General features: G+C 42.6%; 1 protein-coding gene across 1 annotated transcript in view; it reads right to left on the bottom strand.

Annotated features, from left to right (window-relative positions):
• Positions 1 to 17124, bottom strand: part of RICTOR (RPTOR independent companion of MTOR complex 2) — a 3179211-nt gene that overhangs the window by 2243302 nt on the left and 918785 nt on the right. The window contains exons 14-15 of the mRNA XM_044069875.1: positions 2981 to 3047; positions 2813 to 2893 (exon numbers count right to left, since the gene is read on the bottom strand). Of these exons, the coding sequence (XP_043925810.1) occupies positions 2813 to 2893; positions 2981 to 3047 (148 nt within the window). The remainder of the gene's footprint in view (positions 1 to 2812; positions 2894 to 2980; positions 3048 to 17124) is intronic.

Below are 17124 nucleotides of genomic sequence, written 5' to 3'. Positions count from 1 at the left end.
TTTGCTATGCTAGATTTAAATTCGCTACTCACTGCGATACTGAATGAATATGGGGTAGAGGCTATTCGCAGTTTTCTCAATGAAAAGACAGAAATGCAAGCAGGAGAAATAGAAAATATATGCCATCTGTTTTATGTGGTTTTAACTAAAAATGTGTTTTTGTTTGATGAACAACCTTATCTTCAGGTAGTGGGTGTAGACATGGGTACGGCAATGGCTAACACCTATGCAAACTTGGTAATGCATCAATGGGAGAAGAATGTAATATTCTGTATGCAGAACACAATGAAAGATAAATGTTTTGTGCTATGGGAGATTTGTTGATGACTGTTTTCTTTTATATGGAATGGAACTGCTGAATGAATTTGTAACATATACATATGAAGAGTACTACATCTTTCATCCAATTTAAAATGATATGTTCAGCTGTAAAAATATCGTTTTTAGATATAATGCTGGAGAAAAAAACATAAGATTCAAACCAGAGTTTATAAAAAGGAAGTGCAGGTGAATCGATATGTACATAAAAACAAGCCAGCACCCACAACATATATTTAAAGGAATAGTAAGGGCACATATGACAAGAGTGAATAGGTTGAACACAAATGACGAAATATGTAAATATCTGCTAGAAGAAATGGCTAATAAATTTTCTGAGAGGGGATATCCCCACACAATGATTAGGCAATATATGAATAAGATATTAGATGGAAGAAAAGAGCAAACTACAGCAATTTTCAATATGGAACAACCTTCTTTGATACCCCATATGCCCAAAGTGGAGAAACTTCGGTATCTGACAACGTATAATTTAAGAACTGAAGGTGTTAAGAAAATAACTGAGAAGAATTGGAGTACACTGATAGCCATGCCAGAATTAGGACAGACACTAGAAGATAAGCCTAGTTTTGCATATAGAAATTCTCAGAATCTAAAAATGAAATGTTATAAAGACTTTCAAATTATAAAGAAACAACAACATGCTGTTAAAGCTGGCACATATCTTGTATGAACTGCAGCTGTTGTGAAGACATTTATAAAAAAGATAGCACTGTGTTCAAACATCCAAATACAGGAGAAACGTATGTATTTACATGTGCAGCTACCTGCAATACAGTTAATTATTGTTTATTTAGTGACATGCACATTATGTTCATCTTTTTATATGGGCAAGAGGAGTAGAAAAGTAAAAGATTGCATAACAGGGCATAAATCAAACATACATAGGCAAGTTAAAATAAATGTGCCGAGTAAGCATGTAGTAGAAAAAGGTCCTGAAAATATTTCTAAGTTTGGAGTAATTGATATAGTATATAAACAAATCAGAGGTGGTGACATAAATAATGCACTGGAAAGTAGAGAATATGCCTGGATAATTAGACTGAAAGCTGATGCTAAGCCAGGATTAAATAATATGGTTAGTATAAAACCTATTTTGGTTAAAAAAAAAACATTAAGGATAACATATTTAATGCATTTTAATATTCTGTATGGATTTTGAAGCTTACTGACAGTTTCTGATTGTGACTTAATGTGGTTAGTTAATCTTATGTTTTTATAGGCTGACTGTATTCATGTGACTTTTAAACTGTATATATAATTGACATGAACTCTTTTAGAGATATACTAACACTGATGAAGGATTTGTATCCGAAAGCTTTGTTGTTGTAATAAAGTTCTTGGCGTTTCTTTGGAGATAGATTTGTATGAATTAAGCAACTTTTTTTTTACTAACTTCTCTGGTTTATCACAGTTTTCAACCTTAAAAATATACATAATGTGGACAAATCACATTGTGTTACGGACCAAGGAAAAACAAACAAAAAGAATGAAAATCCTAGTGATGGATTTGCTTCCTTTACGAGATAAAATAATTAACCTTAGCAAAAGCTTCAGAAACTGAATTACTACTGAATATTGCCTATCACAAAGCTATTATGAAGCACTGCAACAAAAAGATATGAAAATCCTCAGTGCAGTACTTATATGGCTTCTGAAGTCAGGTCTGCCAATGGACTGATGATGCAGCAGCATATGCAGCTTACGGACTGCAAAGCAAGAAAGATATGAAAACAGTGTTGGCAGACACAACGCTTATACAAACAGATATGCCAGCATGAATTCCAAATAGTTACTACTGCAACAGTGAATAGTACAATGAAAACCTACTGCTTCTCCACTTTTTACAATGATCTGAATTGATATCAGTGGGAGCACAGTACAATATAGTACTTTTTTTGTCAAGTAAGCTTAAGGTACTACACTTACTCAGCATGAATGAAAACAGGAATCACAATAGCACTGTGAATGATGGTATGCAATATGCGATCTCCAACCACCAAATGGGGGCCTTCTCAGGTTGTCCGAGGGCCTGCACAGTAAATGGATATTCCACTGCCACTAATAACAAGCATCATCTGAACTACAGTTGGTAAGAAAACAGAGAAGGGGTTTCTTTTTTGTCTGAAATAATATTCCCAACACCTGAGACAGACCTGAAAACAACTGCCAAATTTTAGCTGGGAAAATGTCATAGCAGAAAAATATTTTTGCAAACATCTGTCCTGAAGATTCAAAGTCCAAAGAATATAGTATGTTCTTTATGAAACTTAATCCACCTTGAATATAACATTACTGTTCAAAACAAGGCCTCAAAGGATAACAACTTTGTTAAATCCAAAACAGATAGTTTCTACTCAGTTACTGAATCTCAAGGACTATTAATGATGTGCATGTCACAATTCCAACATTAGAAAGAAGAAGACAAACTAATTCAAAGCAACTTTGTTATGCATGATTACACGTAAATTACCATATGTAAGAGCTCTCCCAGCAAAATTATTGCTCGAACAGAAATGTGATCATCGCTGCTTGTAATCACTTCAACCAAACCCTAAAAAGGAAATACATTTACGTCATCATTTTATATTATCATGTTACTAAAATGCTAATACAAAGAAACATTTAAACTACAACTTACTTCCAGCAGACCATTAACAATAAAAGCAGAAAGCACCATTGCCAAGTAGTTGTCCATTATATCGGGCCTGCAACATATGAAGAGACATATTTAATACTTTCACTTGAACCTGAACTGCAATACAATGCATACGAATCAATTTCACTGAAACAATATGCTATCACATAGAACTTGGAACTAAAATGTTAAAAGAGTTAGCTTTTTAAGTCCTACATGGATAAATACTGGTGATGTAGTATGGACATGGTATATACTAAGACAATATCACACAAAGTTTGTGTACACAGCCACCTATAAACATTGGGCACTCAACAGCATCCCAGACAGTACTCATGAATAGCTAGAATCAAACCTTCTCGTAAAAACATTTGCTAGCAACTAATGACTAGAATACTCTCACCTTCTGAAACAGGTATCTGTTTTTCAACAGTGACAAAGGTATGCCTATAAAATCAACACTGGTCTCCCTGTTCTTTTCCACCTAAGGTCAGCGGAGGCTCTAAAGATGATGACCTTAGCTGATGATGAAGGAACAATAGTTGTGCGAGGGGAACTCACCATAACCATGCATGTTTTAAAATAAGATCATTACTGCAATCCACTCATCACAGTAAGATTCAGACACAGAAAGACACCTGTCTTACAGCCAAATTTCAACATCAGAATGCCATCTCCTTATTAGGTGTCCCATTATTTCTTATAGTAAAGGCATTATCCAGAAATCTGTAACAGACAGATGGAAATTAGTGCTACCTTCACTTAATTTTTGGTGCTGGATGGACACCAACAAATGGTGCTTGAACCCCTCAACTTCAGAGAGAAAGGAAGAGGCTCTGCTGTAACTTGAGACATCCTTTCTGGTAAAAAGACATGCATAGTTTACTGTAAAATTGTATCTATACACACCCACCTTGCAAACTGCTTCTGCTTCGGGCTCCTCGGCAAGAAAGACTGATGTAATGGCATTGTCTGCCTGTTTTTATACCCCTGATGACCTGACGTCAGTCCTGGAGCGACAGCATCTGACACAGAAATACTAAGTCTCTGGTATTCGGGTCAAATGATGGCTACCTGCAGTCAGATAACCCAAGTGTGATGACTGCAACAGTGAAACAAAGAACATCTATTACACTACTGGGAAATAGCCCATATGCTGTCCAATTAAGTGGGGAAACACTGACAGGCTATGAGATCATACATGCATGCATGTACACAGTTATATAAAGAGGGCCACAACTCCAGGCAATGCAAACCTCACTCCACTTCAACCACAGGCAGACAAAAGGAGACAGAAGTGATAGAGTGGTAAGCTCCAGCAGCAATGATGCAACATACATGCTGATGGTCAGAACCATTATATACTAATGTGCTGTTCATCATAAGGACCAATGCTGCAGTGCACTTGGCAGCATGTGAGAAAGCAAAGTAGTAAAAACTGGGGCCCTGACCAGGGACCCAAGACAGAAGTTATGACATTCTTTTCAGAACCGCTGCTGCAAAACCTGCTCTGCTTCCTGAATGAAGGTCTAGCTTGTAGTGCTAGGGAAATGTGTGAACAAAAAATTGGGAAGAAGCCTGGCAAATACTCAAAGCAAAAACATTCTTGAAGCAGTCACAACAGTGCCTGCTGTTCTTGCAGAATGGGCCTTTAACTTCCCAGCCATGGTCTTTCTATGAATGTCATAAAAATATATTATAGTCAGACATACATTTTAAGAAAGACCATCTAGACAACTTCCTTTCAGGAAATAAACATCTGATCCAACAGTCTAATGCCCACGTGGAAACTTATTTCATAGTTAATTAATTACCCCTTTGTCTGAGGGTTGTGGTGAAATATAAGTAGCTGGATGGACTAGTTAAAGGTTAGTGCTGAGACTACCTTAGACATGAAGGAAGGACTGGCCTTTAAGGATACTCTGTCCTTGTGGAATAGCAGGAAGGATTTCCTGAACATTAGAATCTGGAGCTCGGAAAATCTCTTTGTTGAGATAACCTCTTCCCACAAAGTCTTCCAGGATATATACATTAAGCTGGCTAAAAAGTTAAAAAGAATAAAGTAAGAATTACTGAATTATAACATTCAAATAATACTGTGGAGGAAATGAACTCCTGAACAAGTTCAAGAAATGAGAATGAGGAAATGAACTAATCGGTGGTATCGGATGCAAAGTGCTGCTCTCTGTAAAAATTCATGTAAACGGGAGGGTGTTTGCAAAAGTAAGCCTACAGAGACGGCAGATAAACGGACTCTTGACAGTGGAGAAGACAAGGTCAGTCCCCTGTCAAACAGGTCTCGAAGTTACTGAAGAATCTGAGAAATGTTAGCATAACATGGGTCCCACTGCATTTCCACTTCCCAAGGTATGACTTCATAATATGGGCTCTTATATAGACGTTTGCAAAACACTCACCACCTGGGGAAAGAAGAAATATTTATAATTAATTAACATGAAATGTTCCAGGACTTGAATCCCAGAAATAGGAAAGATTTGGATGTTCTACACTCCCTTCATTCCCCTGTCCTGTTATATCAGGAGACTGCAAGGAACTGGTAGGGTCAAAGCCCCTTCTCTTCAGACATGGAAAGCTGGGAGAACCACACCTGCCTTGGTCAATGTGCATTTAGAAGGATGACACTTATATTTCTTTCTTCTTACACTGACCATTACCCTTTAAATTAGTAAGATGGAAGTAAGGGCAAATAGAAGCCCATGGTTCCAGTGGATAGAGAGTGCACTCTGTGCAAGGATTGAGAGTGCTAAACAGCAGCAGCAGGTAATGATCTTTCAATACAAATAGGACTATCCATAGGTGGGGTCCCATATTTTTCTCCTCTTCTGTATCTTTCTCTCCTCTCTGCCTGCTGACTAATGAGACTCCTGAAATATGCACCAAACCATTCACGCCATGGTATTAAGGATCATCGTATCATCCAGTCAATAACCTGTTAAGGTGAGGAGGGTCTTTACTGTTCAGTATTATTCATACTGAGGGTTCAGCCAGTATGACAGATGTTTACAGTGACATCCAAGTCTCACACCTTCATGGTAAGCCTGTACAGGGAATACGATGGAGCACTCCTCGTCTGTTGGTATACCACATCACTGTAATGTCTGTTACTACTCTAAGCAATCTTAGTCAAAGGGTTGACAGGAATGCTTGGATGGGATACATTATTGCCATCACATCCATGACACTCATGTGCCTCTTCTACACATCCCTTGACAGTGTACCTTATACCCTGGGCAAGGTCCACATAGGCAGCATAAACTACATCCAAAGTACATGTAGTTTACTCTGGTAGACTAAAAGGTAATCCCAGGCTGATGACCTGCGCCACATAAATTATTTTCTTCTTGGACGGTGTGATCATAGAGATCCTCTGCTATAAGGGCTACTAGTACTGGTACCATCTGATGTCCTTCTGTATCACTGTTGCTGTATTCTTAATGTTAGTGGTCTCCTACCCAGGGCAGCACAACATTTGGCTAGCATATCAAAGCCTGATGATCTTGTATGCATGGTACATCACACATATGCTCCCCACACAGACAAAGGGCATACAATTAACATATGGAAGCAGTTACCCAGAACCTCTTTGCCGCCAGTCCGAATGCCATTACTGCTCATTGGTCTGAATGCCTTGCTGCTGTGCTGAATACCTAGCAGTCAGACAATTGCCCCAATAGGGCTGTTTTTTTCTTTTCTGTTCTTTAGACTTGTAGTTTATTTTGCTTACTGAGAGTTTATGTCATCCAAGAAGAGAAAAACATCTGTGTGGGAGGCAGATTCCCCATAAGGATCATCACGAAAAATGTCTTTTTTGTTTGAGTGCTTCCCACGACCACACGTCTTGTATCTACAAGGCATTTGTGCCTAAGACACAAAACTAACGGCTTAAACAGTTAGCACAGGGTAACATGGCAAAATCCTTTACTCTGAGATACTCTCACTAGGTAAGAAGACATCCAAAGAAGTGTGTGCCAGACAGATTGTTTAGCTGTCCAGCCTACACCACATGTCCCTCTAAAAGCAGGTAATAGCACTGTGGGCTGTTTGGCATGTACATCAGATTCCTTTGCCACGACCCCGTTGGAGGCTGGCATGGATCTGTATTTTTCGCACATCCTCTGAGGCTTTACAGGCATTTGCTCCAGATGTTAATGGGGAAAGTACAGTTGTATACACTTACCATAAATGTAGATGTTCACATGTGTTCACTGTTGCAGTCATCACATTTGGGTTAAAATACCAGAGACTAAGTATTTCTGCATTGGTTGCTGTCGCTTGAGGACTGACATCAGGTCGTCAAGAGTATAAAGTAAGGCAGCTGATGCCATTACATCAGTTTTTCTTGCCCTAACCTGTCAGGAGCCCACAAAGTAGGAGGCCAGGTTCTGGTGGAAGAACCCCACCAGTGGAAAATAAATACCAATAAGTCCCTTGTAAGGAAAAAGAGAATAAGGGGGATGAAGGGAGGGAAACCAGGAATGCAACGGTGAATACACTCAAACATCTACATTTATGGTAAGTGCACACAAAGTACAATTGTGTACACTCACCATAAATGTACATGTTCGAGTGTATTCACTGTTGCAGTCATCACATTTGGGTTATCTGCTTACAGTAGCCCTCAGTCGGCCTGATTATCAAAGTCTTAGGTCCTGCGTCGTTGCTGTTTCATCTTCCATGATGTCAGGTAATCAGAGGTATAAAGCATGCAGCCGACGCCATTACATCAGGTTTTACTTGCCCCAGATGTCAGGTGCCCCCCCCTAATGGGAAGCAATTAAATATATATAAAGAAGTCAGGGGGCTGGAGGGAGGGTAACCAGGACTGTAACAGTGAATACACTCGAACATCTACATTTATGGTAAGTGTACACAACTGTACTATGTTAATCATGTTTCACTGTTACAGTCCTCACATTTGGGTAGATTCCCAAAGCTAAGGAGAGAAGGAGGAACTTAGATAGCATTAGGACCAGCTATAAGGCCCTGCAAGACTGCAGTGGCAAAGCCAGCTCTGGATTTAGAGAAAATTGGCAAATGCTAATGCTTCGTGAAGGTATGTACAGAACTCCAGGTAGCAGCTTCTAGGATGCCCCTGGTAGGGACATCTCTGAGAAAGGCTGTAGAGGTAGATGCAGCCCTGTGGTCTTATCCCCTTGTGGGTAGGTTTTCCATGGTGCTTATAGCAGAAATTAATGCAATGACCTATCCATTTAGAAATGGTTTGCTTTGAAATGGCCTTCCCCGGTGCCCCTGCAGCAAATGCCAACAGCAGCTGTTCAGATTTCTTGAGAGAATTAGTCCTGTCCAAGTAAAATCTAAGTTGTCTGTGCACATCTAAGGAGTACAGTATATATTCCCCTTTGTTCTGTGGATTAGCAAAAAAGGTTGGCAAGTGAATGAACTGATTAAGAGCTACACTGAAAAATACCTTGGGCATGAAGGAGGGATTGGTCCTGAGGGACACCCTGTCCACATGAAAGAGAATGAAAGGCTCCACTGCCATAATGAGAATAATGACACCATAGGCTTTTCAAATACCACTGTAGCTTCCTCATAAGCAGTCTTGCATATGGAATTAGGAGAATGTAGGAGGCCATGAACCCCAAGGCTTGCAGTATTTGTCTTGCAGAGAGAGTCTTTGTGGCCATTAGTTTGAAGTAGGCTGTCAATTGAACTTGTTTCTCTGGCGTGAGGAAAGCCATCTGGGAAGTTGTGTTCAAGCTTGCTCCAGGAATACAATTTGTTGGCAAGGTACAAGATAAGATTTATTTTTGTTTATGATGTACCCCAGAGAAGTTACCAATTTTTGTTAAAACGCCAGATGATTCAATGGTATGTCCTGGCTTTCTGCCTGAATTAGACAATCCTCCGGGTATGGGTATATTTGAATGTTTCTTTGCCTGCAAAATGCAGTGACTGGAGCAAGGCACTTTGTGAATACCCTGGGCGCAGTACATAAGCCAAAGGGCAGTGCAGAGAAAGTACAGTTGTGTACACTTACCATAAATGTAGATGTTCAAGAGTATTCACTGTTGCAGTCATTACATTTGGGTTATCTGCTTGAAGTAGCCCTCAGTCGGACTGATTAACAAAGTTTTGGGTCCTGCTTCGGTTGCTGTCCCTTCTTCCATGACGTCAGGTTGTCAGGGGGTATAAAACATGCAGCCGATGCCATTACATCATTTTTTCTTGCCACAGATGTCAGGTGCCCCCTAATGCACAGCAATTAAACCTATAATACAAGGATATACCTCCAACAAAAAATGAAATACATCAAAAAGCTTTTTGAGCATAGTAAGTGAGAGGAGAGGTATAGCCAAAAGAAGAGTGGGGGCTGGAGGGTGGGTAACCAGGACTACAACAATGAATACACTCGAACATCTACATTTATGGTATGTGCATACAACTGTACTATGTTCTTCATGTTTCACTGTTGCAGTCATTACATTTGGGTAGATTCCCAAAGCTAAGGTTGGGAGGAGAATTTAAATAGAATTAGGACCAGCTATAAGGCCCTGCAAGACTGCAGAGGCAAAACCAGCTCTGGATTTAGAGAAAATTGGCAAATGATAATGCTTGGTGAAAGTATGTACAGAACTCCAGGTAGCCTCTAGAATGTCTCTGGTAGGTACACCCCTAAGAAAAGTTGTAGAGGTAGATGCAGCCTTGGTTGAATGGGGTCTGATGCCCCATGGGATAGGTTTTCCATGGTGCTTATAGCAGAAATGAATGTAGTGGCCTATCCACTTTGAAATGGTTTGCTTTGAAATAGCTTTCCCCTCTGTCCCTGCAACAAATGCCACCAGCAGTTTTTCAGAATGCCTTTGAGGTTTAGTCCTGTCCAAGTAGAATCTAAGTTGTCTGTGCACATCTAAGGAGTGCAGTATCCATTCCGCTTTGTTCTGTCGGTTAGGAAAGAAAGTAGGCAAATGAAGAGACTGATTAAGAGCCGCACTGGATACCACCTTGGGCATGAAGGAGGGATTGGTTCTGAGGGACACCCTGTCCACATGAAAGATGATGAAAGGCTCCACTGCCATAAAGACCTGTAATTCAGATACCCTTCTTGCAGAAGTGATTGCTAAAAGGAAAGCTGTTTTCCAGGAAAGGAATTTTAAATCTGCAGTAGCAGCTGGCATGAAAGGAGGTAGAGTGAGTTTCTCCAAGACAAAATTAAGGTCCCATGCTGGAGTTGGAGCTCTGCTGGGTGGCCTTAAATTTTTGGACCCTTTGAGGAACTGCTTGAGCAGTGGGTGAGAAAAGAGGGGAGGCTCTGTGCTATAATGAGCTGAAATGGCTGAGGCATGAATTTTGAAGAGGAAAAAAGACAAGCCCTTATGAAGCATCTCAGTCAAATATTGTAGAATCTGAAGTAAATTGGGCACTGCTGCGCTCATCCCTAGAGACTGGTTACAGGTACAAAATCTTTTCTATTTTGCTGCATAAGATTTTCTGGTACTAGGCCTCCTAGCCTCTAAAATGATATGCATCACTGATTTACTGAGGGGTGGTAAAGGAGAGATTAGGTAATTAGCCAGGCTGCTATGTTCAGGGTTTGCAGCTGAGGGTGCAGAATCTGATTCTCCTGCTGAGACAACATGGAAGGAGTCTGAGGCAGGTACCATGGGACCAAGCGTGACACTGTGCAGGAGGGGGTACCAGTGTTGGTGTGGCCAGTCTGGTGCAATTAAGATTGTCCTTGGCTTGTCCTGTTTGACTTTTAGTAGTACCTTGGAGAGCAGAGGCAGAGGAGGAAAGGCATAAACTGATAGGTTTTTCCAGTTGAAGGAAGGCATCCAATTTCCAAGCTTGTTTGTAGGGAGTCCTTGTGCAGAATTTGTCCAACTGATGGTTCTGGGTGGAGGCAAACCGGTCTATATCTGGGCTCCCCCATTTGCAAGCTTGTTTGTAGGGAGTCCTTGTGCAGAATTTGTCCAATTGATGGTTCTGGGTGGAGGCAAACCAGTCTATATCTGGGCTCCCCCATTTGCTTGTCAACATGTTGAAAATCCTTGGTTCCAGTTTCCACTCGTGTGGGTCCATGAGGTTTCTGCTTAGTCCATCTGCCAGTGTATTTAGTTTTCCTGGCAGGAACTGAGCTTGTAGATTCACTTGGTAGCTCAAGACTGTGTTCCACAATGCCATGGCTAGTCTGCAGAGAGGGTAAGAATGTGTACCCCCCTGCTTGTTTATGTACCACATGACCGTGGTGTTGTCCGTCTTTACCATTAGTTGTCCTGGAAGAATGTGGTCCTTGAAGGCTGTCAGAGCATTTTGTACAGTTAACATTTCCTTTTGATTCATGTGTAGGTGCATTTGACCTGGGTTCCATTTGACCTGAATGCACTTCCCTGCCAGGTGAGTGTCCCATGCATAGTCTGATGCGTCTGTTGTCAAGGTTTGAATGGCAGGTGAATGGTAGTCCCCTGTTTTGGTGGCAAGCCTCTGCCCACCAAAGGAACTCTAAGCATAGGCAAGGTATGACAGGGATCATTGCTTCTAGATCCTGTGAACGTTGACACCCAAGGCTTTTGAGATACCATTGCAGTTTCCTCATATGCAGCCTTGCATATGGAATTAGAACGCAGGAGGCCATGAACCCCAAGGCTTGCAGTATTTGCCTTGCAGATAACTGGGTTTTTGCGGCCACTTGTTTGAAGTAGGTTGTCAAAAGAATCCGTTTCTCTGGCATGAGGAAAGCCATCCGGCAAGTTGTATTCAAGCTTGCTCCCAGAAATATAATTTGCTGACAGGGTACCAGCTGTGATTTCTTTTTGTTTATGGTGTACCCCAGACAAGTCAGTACCCTTTGAACAAAGGCCAGATGATTCAAACGTATGTCCTGGCTTTCTGCCTGAATTAGACAATTGTCCAGGTATGGGTATATTTGAATATTTCTTTGCCTGCAAAATGCAATGACTGGAGCTAGGCACTTTGAAAATACCCTGGGCGCAGTAGATAAGCGAAAGGGTAGTGCAGAGAACTGAGAGTGCATGTAGCCTGCTTTGAAGCGTAGATATCTTCTGCAAGACTCCCCTGATAGGGATGTGCAGGTAATGCTTCTTTTAAGTCCAGTGTTGCCAACCATGCATCTTTGTTTAGCATAGGAAGCAGCTGGTGAAGAGTCAGCATCTTAAATTTTGGAATCACCAGAAAGGTATTTAGAGTAGAAAGGTCCAAGATAGGACGCCATGTACTGCCTTTTCTGGGTGCCAGAAAAAGTCTTGAATAGAAACCTTGTCCATCTTCCTCTTCTGGTACCAACTGAATAGCTCCCATGCTTAAAAAAGAGAGTACTTGATTTTGGGCCTCTGCCTACTAATTTGGGTGTAGATCTGGCCCCCCGCTTGGTGTTGGTAAGGTATGGAAGTGAAATCTGTATCCTTGGGACACTACATTTAAAACCCATTTGTCCTGGGTAATGTTCCCAGTTTTTGGCCTGTAGAGCAATATTTCCCCCCTAAAGGAGCAGTCAGTTGAGAAGGTTTGGATGTTTTAAAGTTAAGTCATTGAGACAGTTTACCATAGGGGGGAGTCTTACTATTCCCTGCTTTGGAAGTGGAAGCCCCCCACTGCGTAGTCCTGTGCGTACCATGGGACTGAAGCCTGGGTGTTCTGCTGATTCTGTGTTTGGACTGAGAAGGCCTGGAAGAGGCAGAAAAGGACCAACTCTTTGAGGGCCAATGCCTATTAAATCTGGGAGCTTGTACTTGCAGGAAATATTTAATAGTTTGCATAAATTTAGCTTTTTCCTCCTCCTTTTTAAGTACTTCTGATTTGTTGCCAAACAGGCGGTCCTGGTTTAAGGGTGCATCCAGCAATTTAGCTTTAACATGATCTGGCAAAGATTGCTCCCTTAAGCCAAGCATGTCTTCTAAGTACAGACCCAGTGAGAGCAGCCCTACAAGATGCCTCTAGTGAATCAAAACCACATTGCAAAGTACATTTTCCAACCTGTTCTGCAGAATGCATTAAATAATGTAAATCTTTATTTTCAGCACAGTCAGGAATCAACATCATTTTCTGTTTAAGCAATCCAATAGTATGCTGCTAATACTTTAACATATGAAACTGGCAGTTTAAGGCCCTAATTACAAAGGTTGTAGAAGTGTACACCTTCTTACCCCATCTATCCAGCCCCCTGGAATCTCTATCAGAGGGGGTAGGATTTTTGGCAGTAGTAGCCTTGATGCTCTTGGGTCCCTGAGAAATGGTCTTATGATCCGTAGTAGGATTTTTAAAAAGGAACTTGTGAGAGTCAGGAACCCTGTAATATCTGTTTTTTTGGGAGCAGGAGATAAGGAGTCAGGGGCCAAGCTAGATTCCGAAAAGGCATCATCAACAATGTCCAGTACAGGAGGGATAGCTAAAGGTCTGTGTTGGGGCTGGAGTATGAAATCCCTAAGCCTCTTTTTAGAGTTAGAATAATCCTGGCTTTCCAAGTGAAAATGCTCCCTAAGAGTATGCAAGGTTTCACCAAAAGAGAAATCCTCTGGAGGGGAAGTAGAGGGAATAGAATCCTCTGCAACAGAATCCTCATAGGTAGATAACGGTAAATTCTGGTCATCAGAGAAAACAGAAGTTTCAGAATCCTGATCAGAAGAATCAAAAGCAAACTCAGTCCTATGTCTCTTAGAGGGGGAAGGTTGGCTTCCCTCGATTAAATTAATAAGGTCTTCAGCCATTCTTATTTGTTTTTTAGGCATAGAGGGCTGGCCATGCAGTCTGGTCGTCAGTTTTCTAGGCATGGAACGAGTTTTAGGCCTTGAAGAAGAAGATGGCGTCGGTATAATATGCAAGTCAGTAGGCCTGAATACACCCTCAGAAGCCGGTGCCTGCACAGCGGCTCCAGACCCATTCAAAGTAGAGACATCCGCAGGTTCCACACGAAGCATCTCGCGGCATACCTGACTCCGAATGGGTCTCAGTAGAGGCCTGCGAATCTGAAGTAGAGAGTATCAGGGGCTGCAAAAGCGCCTCACTGAGTAACGGTGAACTGGCGACTAGCTTAGGAGAAGCGTCGTTGGCAACTTTGGACCTTTGCGGTCTGTTTCTGCCTTTATCTTTGCGTTTTTTCGGAATGTCGGTAGTCCGGTGGCTTACCAAAGCCATATCCGGGTAATTGAACTGAGTACCAAAATATTTAGACGCATAAATATACAGACGACGAATAGTTTGTTGCTTAAATAAGGCACAAAACCGACAGAGGTATGTCGTGGTCAGGGCCTAGGCAAGGAATACAGTACGAATGAAAATCTTTATGAGGTATTTGCTTTCCACAAGAAATACAATTACTGACTTTTACTGACATCAGTTTAGAGCAAGAAAAAGTTTCCCCAACGGGTGCTTAGCTTTAGTTGAAGACTTCGGTTCTGAAACTCAAAAAAGAAAATTTCAGGAGTTGGCTGACCGGCACTTGCGAACTGCTTCTGCTTTGGGCATCGCATGGCAAGAAAGACTGATGTAATAGCGTCGGCTGCATGCTTTATTCCCCTGACTACCTGACGTCATGGAAGATGAGTCAGCAACCGACGCAGGACCCAAGACTTTGATAATCAAACCGACTGAGGGCTGCTGCAAGAAGATAACCCAAATGTGATGACTGCAACAGTGAAACACGAAGGACATCTGTACTATGTTATTCGTGTTTCACTGTTGCAGTCATCACATTTGGGTAGATTCCCAAAGCTGAGGAAGAAGGTGGAGGCAGTCAAGGAAACTAGAGGCTGGCTAGGATGCCCTGCAAGACTTTAGAGGCAAACCCTGCCCTGGAGTTGGAGAAGAGAGGCAGGTGGTAATGCTTGCTGACAGTGTGAACAGATGTCCAGGTGGCAGCCTCCAGGATCTCCCTTGTTGGGACTCCTCTGAGGAAAGCTGCAGAGGTGGAGGCTGCTCTGGTGGAGTCTGTCCTGACCCCCCCTGGTGGGAGGATTTCCATGTTGTTTGTAGCAAAAATATATATACAGGAGAAAGACAGGCCACTGTGTAGTAGGTCAGCTAAGTAATCCAGGATGAGAGGGATGGAGGGCTGTGCCGTATTGGCTCCCTCAGCCTGGATCCAGGTGCAGAACTTTTTCCATTTATCTGCATAAGACTTTCTGGTGATAGCACATCTGGCCTCATGGATCACATCCAGAACCTGTTTACTGAGGATGGCAGATTGGTTCGGGGTTAGGGAATAAGCCAGGCTGCCAAGTGGGAATGCATGAATTCCCCTTCCCTCTGGATCAGGAGGTTTGGAATCTGAGGAAGATGCCAAGGAGGCAGCGGGGACAGGCTGCGCAGCAAGGGGTGCCACTGTTGTCGGGGCCAGTCTGGAGCGATGAGAATGGTCCTTGGTTTTTCCTCCCTTATTTTGAGCATTACCCTGGGGATGAGAGGTAGGGGAGGAAAGGCATAGATCGATAGACTGACTAAGGGGAAGGACAAGGCATCCACTTTCCAAGCCATGAAGTGATGCTCCCTGGTGCAGAATTTGCTGAGCTGATGGTTGGTGTGGGAGGCAAAGAGGTCAACCTTTGGGCTTCCCCTTTTCTGCGTTATTAGGATGAAGGTACTTCTGCTGAATTGCCACTCCTGTGGGTCCAGAAGATTTCTGCTCAATTGGTCTGCCACAGTGTTGAGAGAGCCTGGTAGGTATTGGGCTAACAGGTGTAGCTGCATGGAAGAGGCTGTGAGCCAAAGGGTCATGGCCAGTCTGCATAGAGGGTAGGAGTGAGTCCATCCCTGCTTGTTGATGTACCACATCACAGTGGTGTTGTCTGTTTTGATCAGGAGAACCCCTGGAGAGAGAAGGGGTTTGAAAACTACCAAGGCATTCTGCACAGTCATATCTTTTTGAATGATGTGCAGAGGGATTTGCTGTGGGCTCCATTGACCCTGTATGCACCTGCCGTTCAGGTGAGCATCCCAAGCATAGTCTGATGCATCTGTGGTGACGGTCTGGGTGGCGGGGGGTGGGGAGAAGGGCATTTCCTTGTTGTGGGAGCATGCTGTTAACCATCAAAGAAAATCCTTTCTGAGACGAGGAATTAAAGGTAGAAGAGTTTCCAGGTCTTGAGAGTGTTGACACCAAAGGCTCTTTAGGTACCATTGTAGTTTTCTCATATGCAGTCTGGCATATGGAATGAGTAGTATGCAAGATGCCATGAACCCCAGAGCTTGCAGGATCTTCTTTGCAGATAGCTGGGGTTCTGGTGGCTAGTTGAGAGAAGTAGACTGTCAGGAAAATTTGTTTCTCTGGTGTAAGGTATGCCATCTGGGATGCTGTGTCCAGACTTGCGCCCAGGAAGGTTATCCTTTGGGTGGGCACCTGTTTGGATTTATTTTCATTGTGTACCCCAGGGAGGTCAGTAGGGTCTTTACAAAGGCCAGATGCTTGAGCAGCTTTTTCTTGCTGTCTGCTGGAATAAGGCAGTCATCCAAGTATGGCTAAATTTGAATATTTCTTTGTCTGCAAAAGGCAATGGCCAGAGCCACACATTTTGTGAAAACTCTGGGAGCAGTAGATAGGCCAAAGGGAAGTGCAAAGAACTGAAAGTGTTGAGTTCCTGCCCTGAAGCGGAGATATTTCCTGCATGACTCCCTGATAGGAATGTGGAGGTAGGCCTCTTTTAGATCTAGGGTGGCCAGCCAAGCATCTTTGGAGAGCATGGGTAGCAGCTGCTGGAGGGTGAGCATTTTGAATTTTGGAATCACCAGGAAGGTGTTTAGAATGGATAAATCAAGGATGGGGCACCAGGCGCCTTCTTTTCTGAGCACCAGAAAAAGCCTGGAGTAGAAGCCTTGGCCTATCGCCAGGCGCCTTCTTTTCTGAGCACCAGAAAAAGCCTGGAGTAAAAGCCTTGGCCTATCTGTTCTGCAGGAATGTGCTCTACTGCCCTCATAGAGAGCAGGAAAAGGATTTGCTTTTGAGCCTCTGCTCACTGATTTGGTGGTATATCTGGGAACCCTTCTGGGGTTGGAAGGGTGTGAAAGGAAAATGTTTATCCCTGGGACACAATGTTCAGAACCCATTGGTCCTTGGTAATGGTGGTCCAGGTGTTTGAGTGAAAGGAGAGCTATCCACCTAGGGGTAAGTGAAGGTGGGCAGAGGGTGGGGGTAGAGGAGGTGAGTCAATGTGAGT

Source organism: Protopterus annectens, chromosome 1.part0, assembly GCF_019279795.1.
Source record: "Protopterus annectens isolate FY-2018-M chromosome 1.part0, PAN1.0, whole genome shotgun sequence".
Lineage (NCBI taxonomy): Eukaryota > Metazoa > Chordata > Ceratodontiformes > Protopteridae > Protopterus > Protopterus annectens.
The sequence above is the reverse complement of the archived record's forward strand: the minus strand, read 5'-3'. Positions and strand labels throughout refer to the sequence as shown.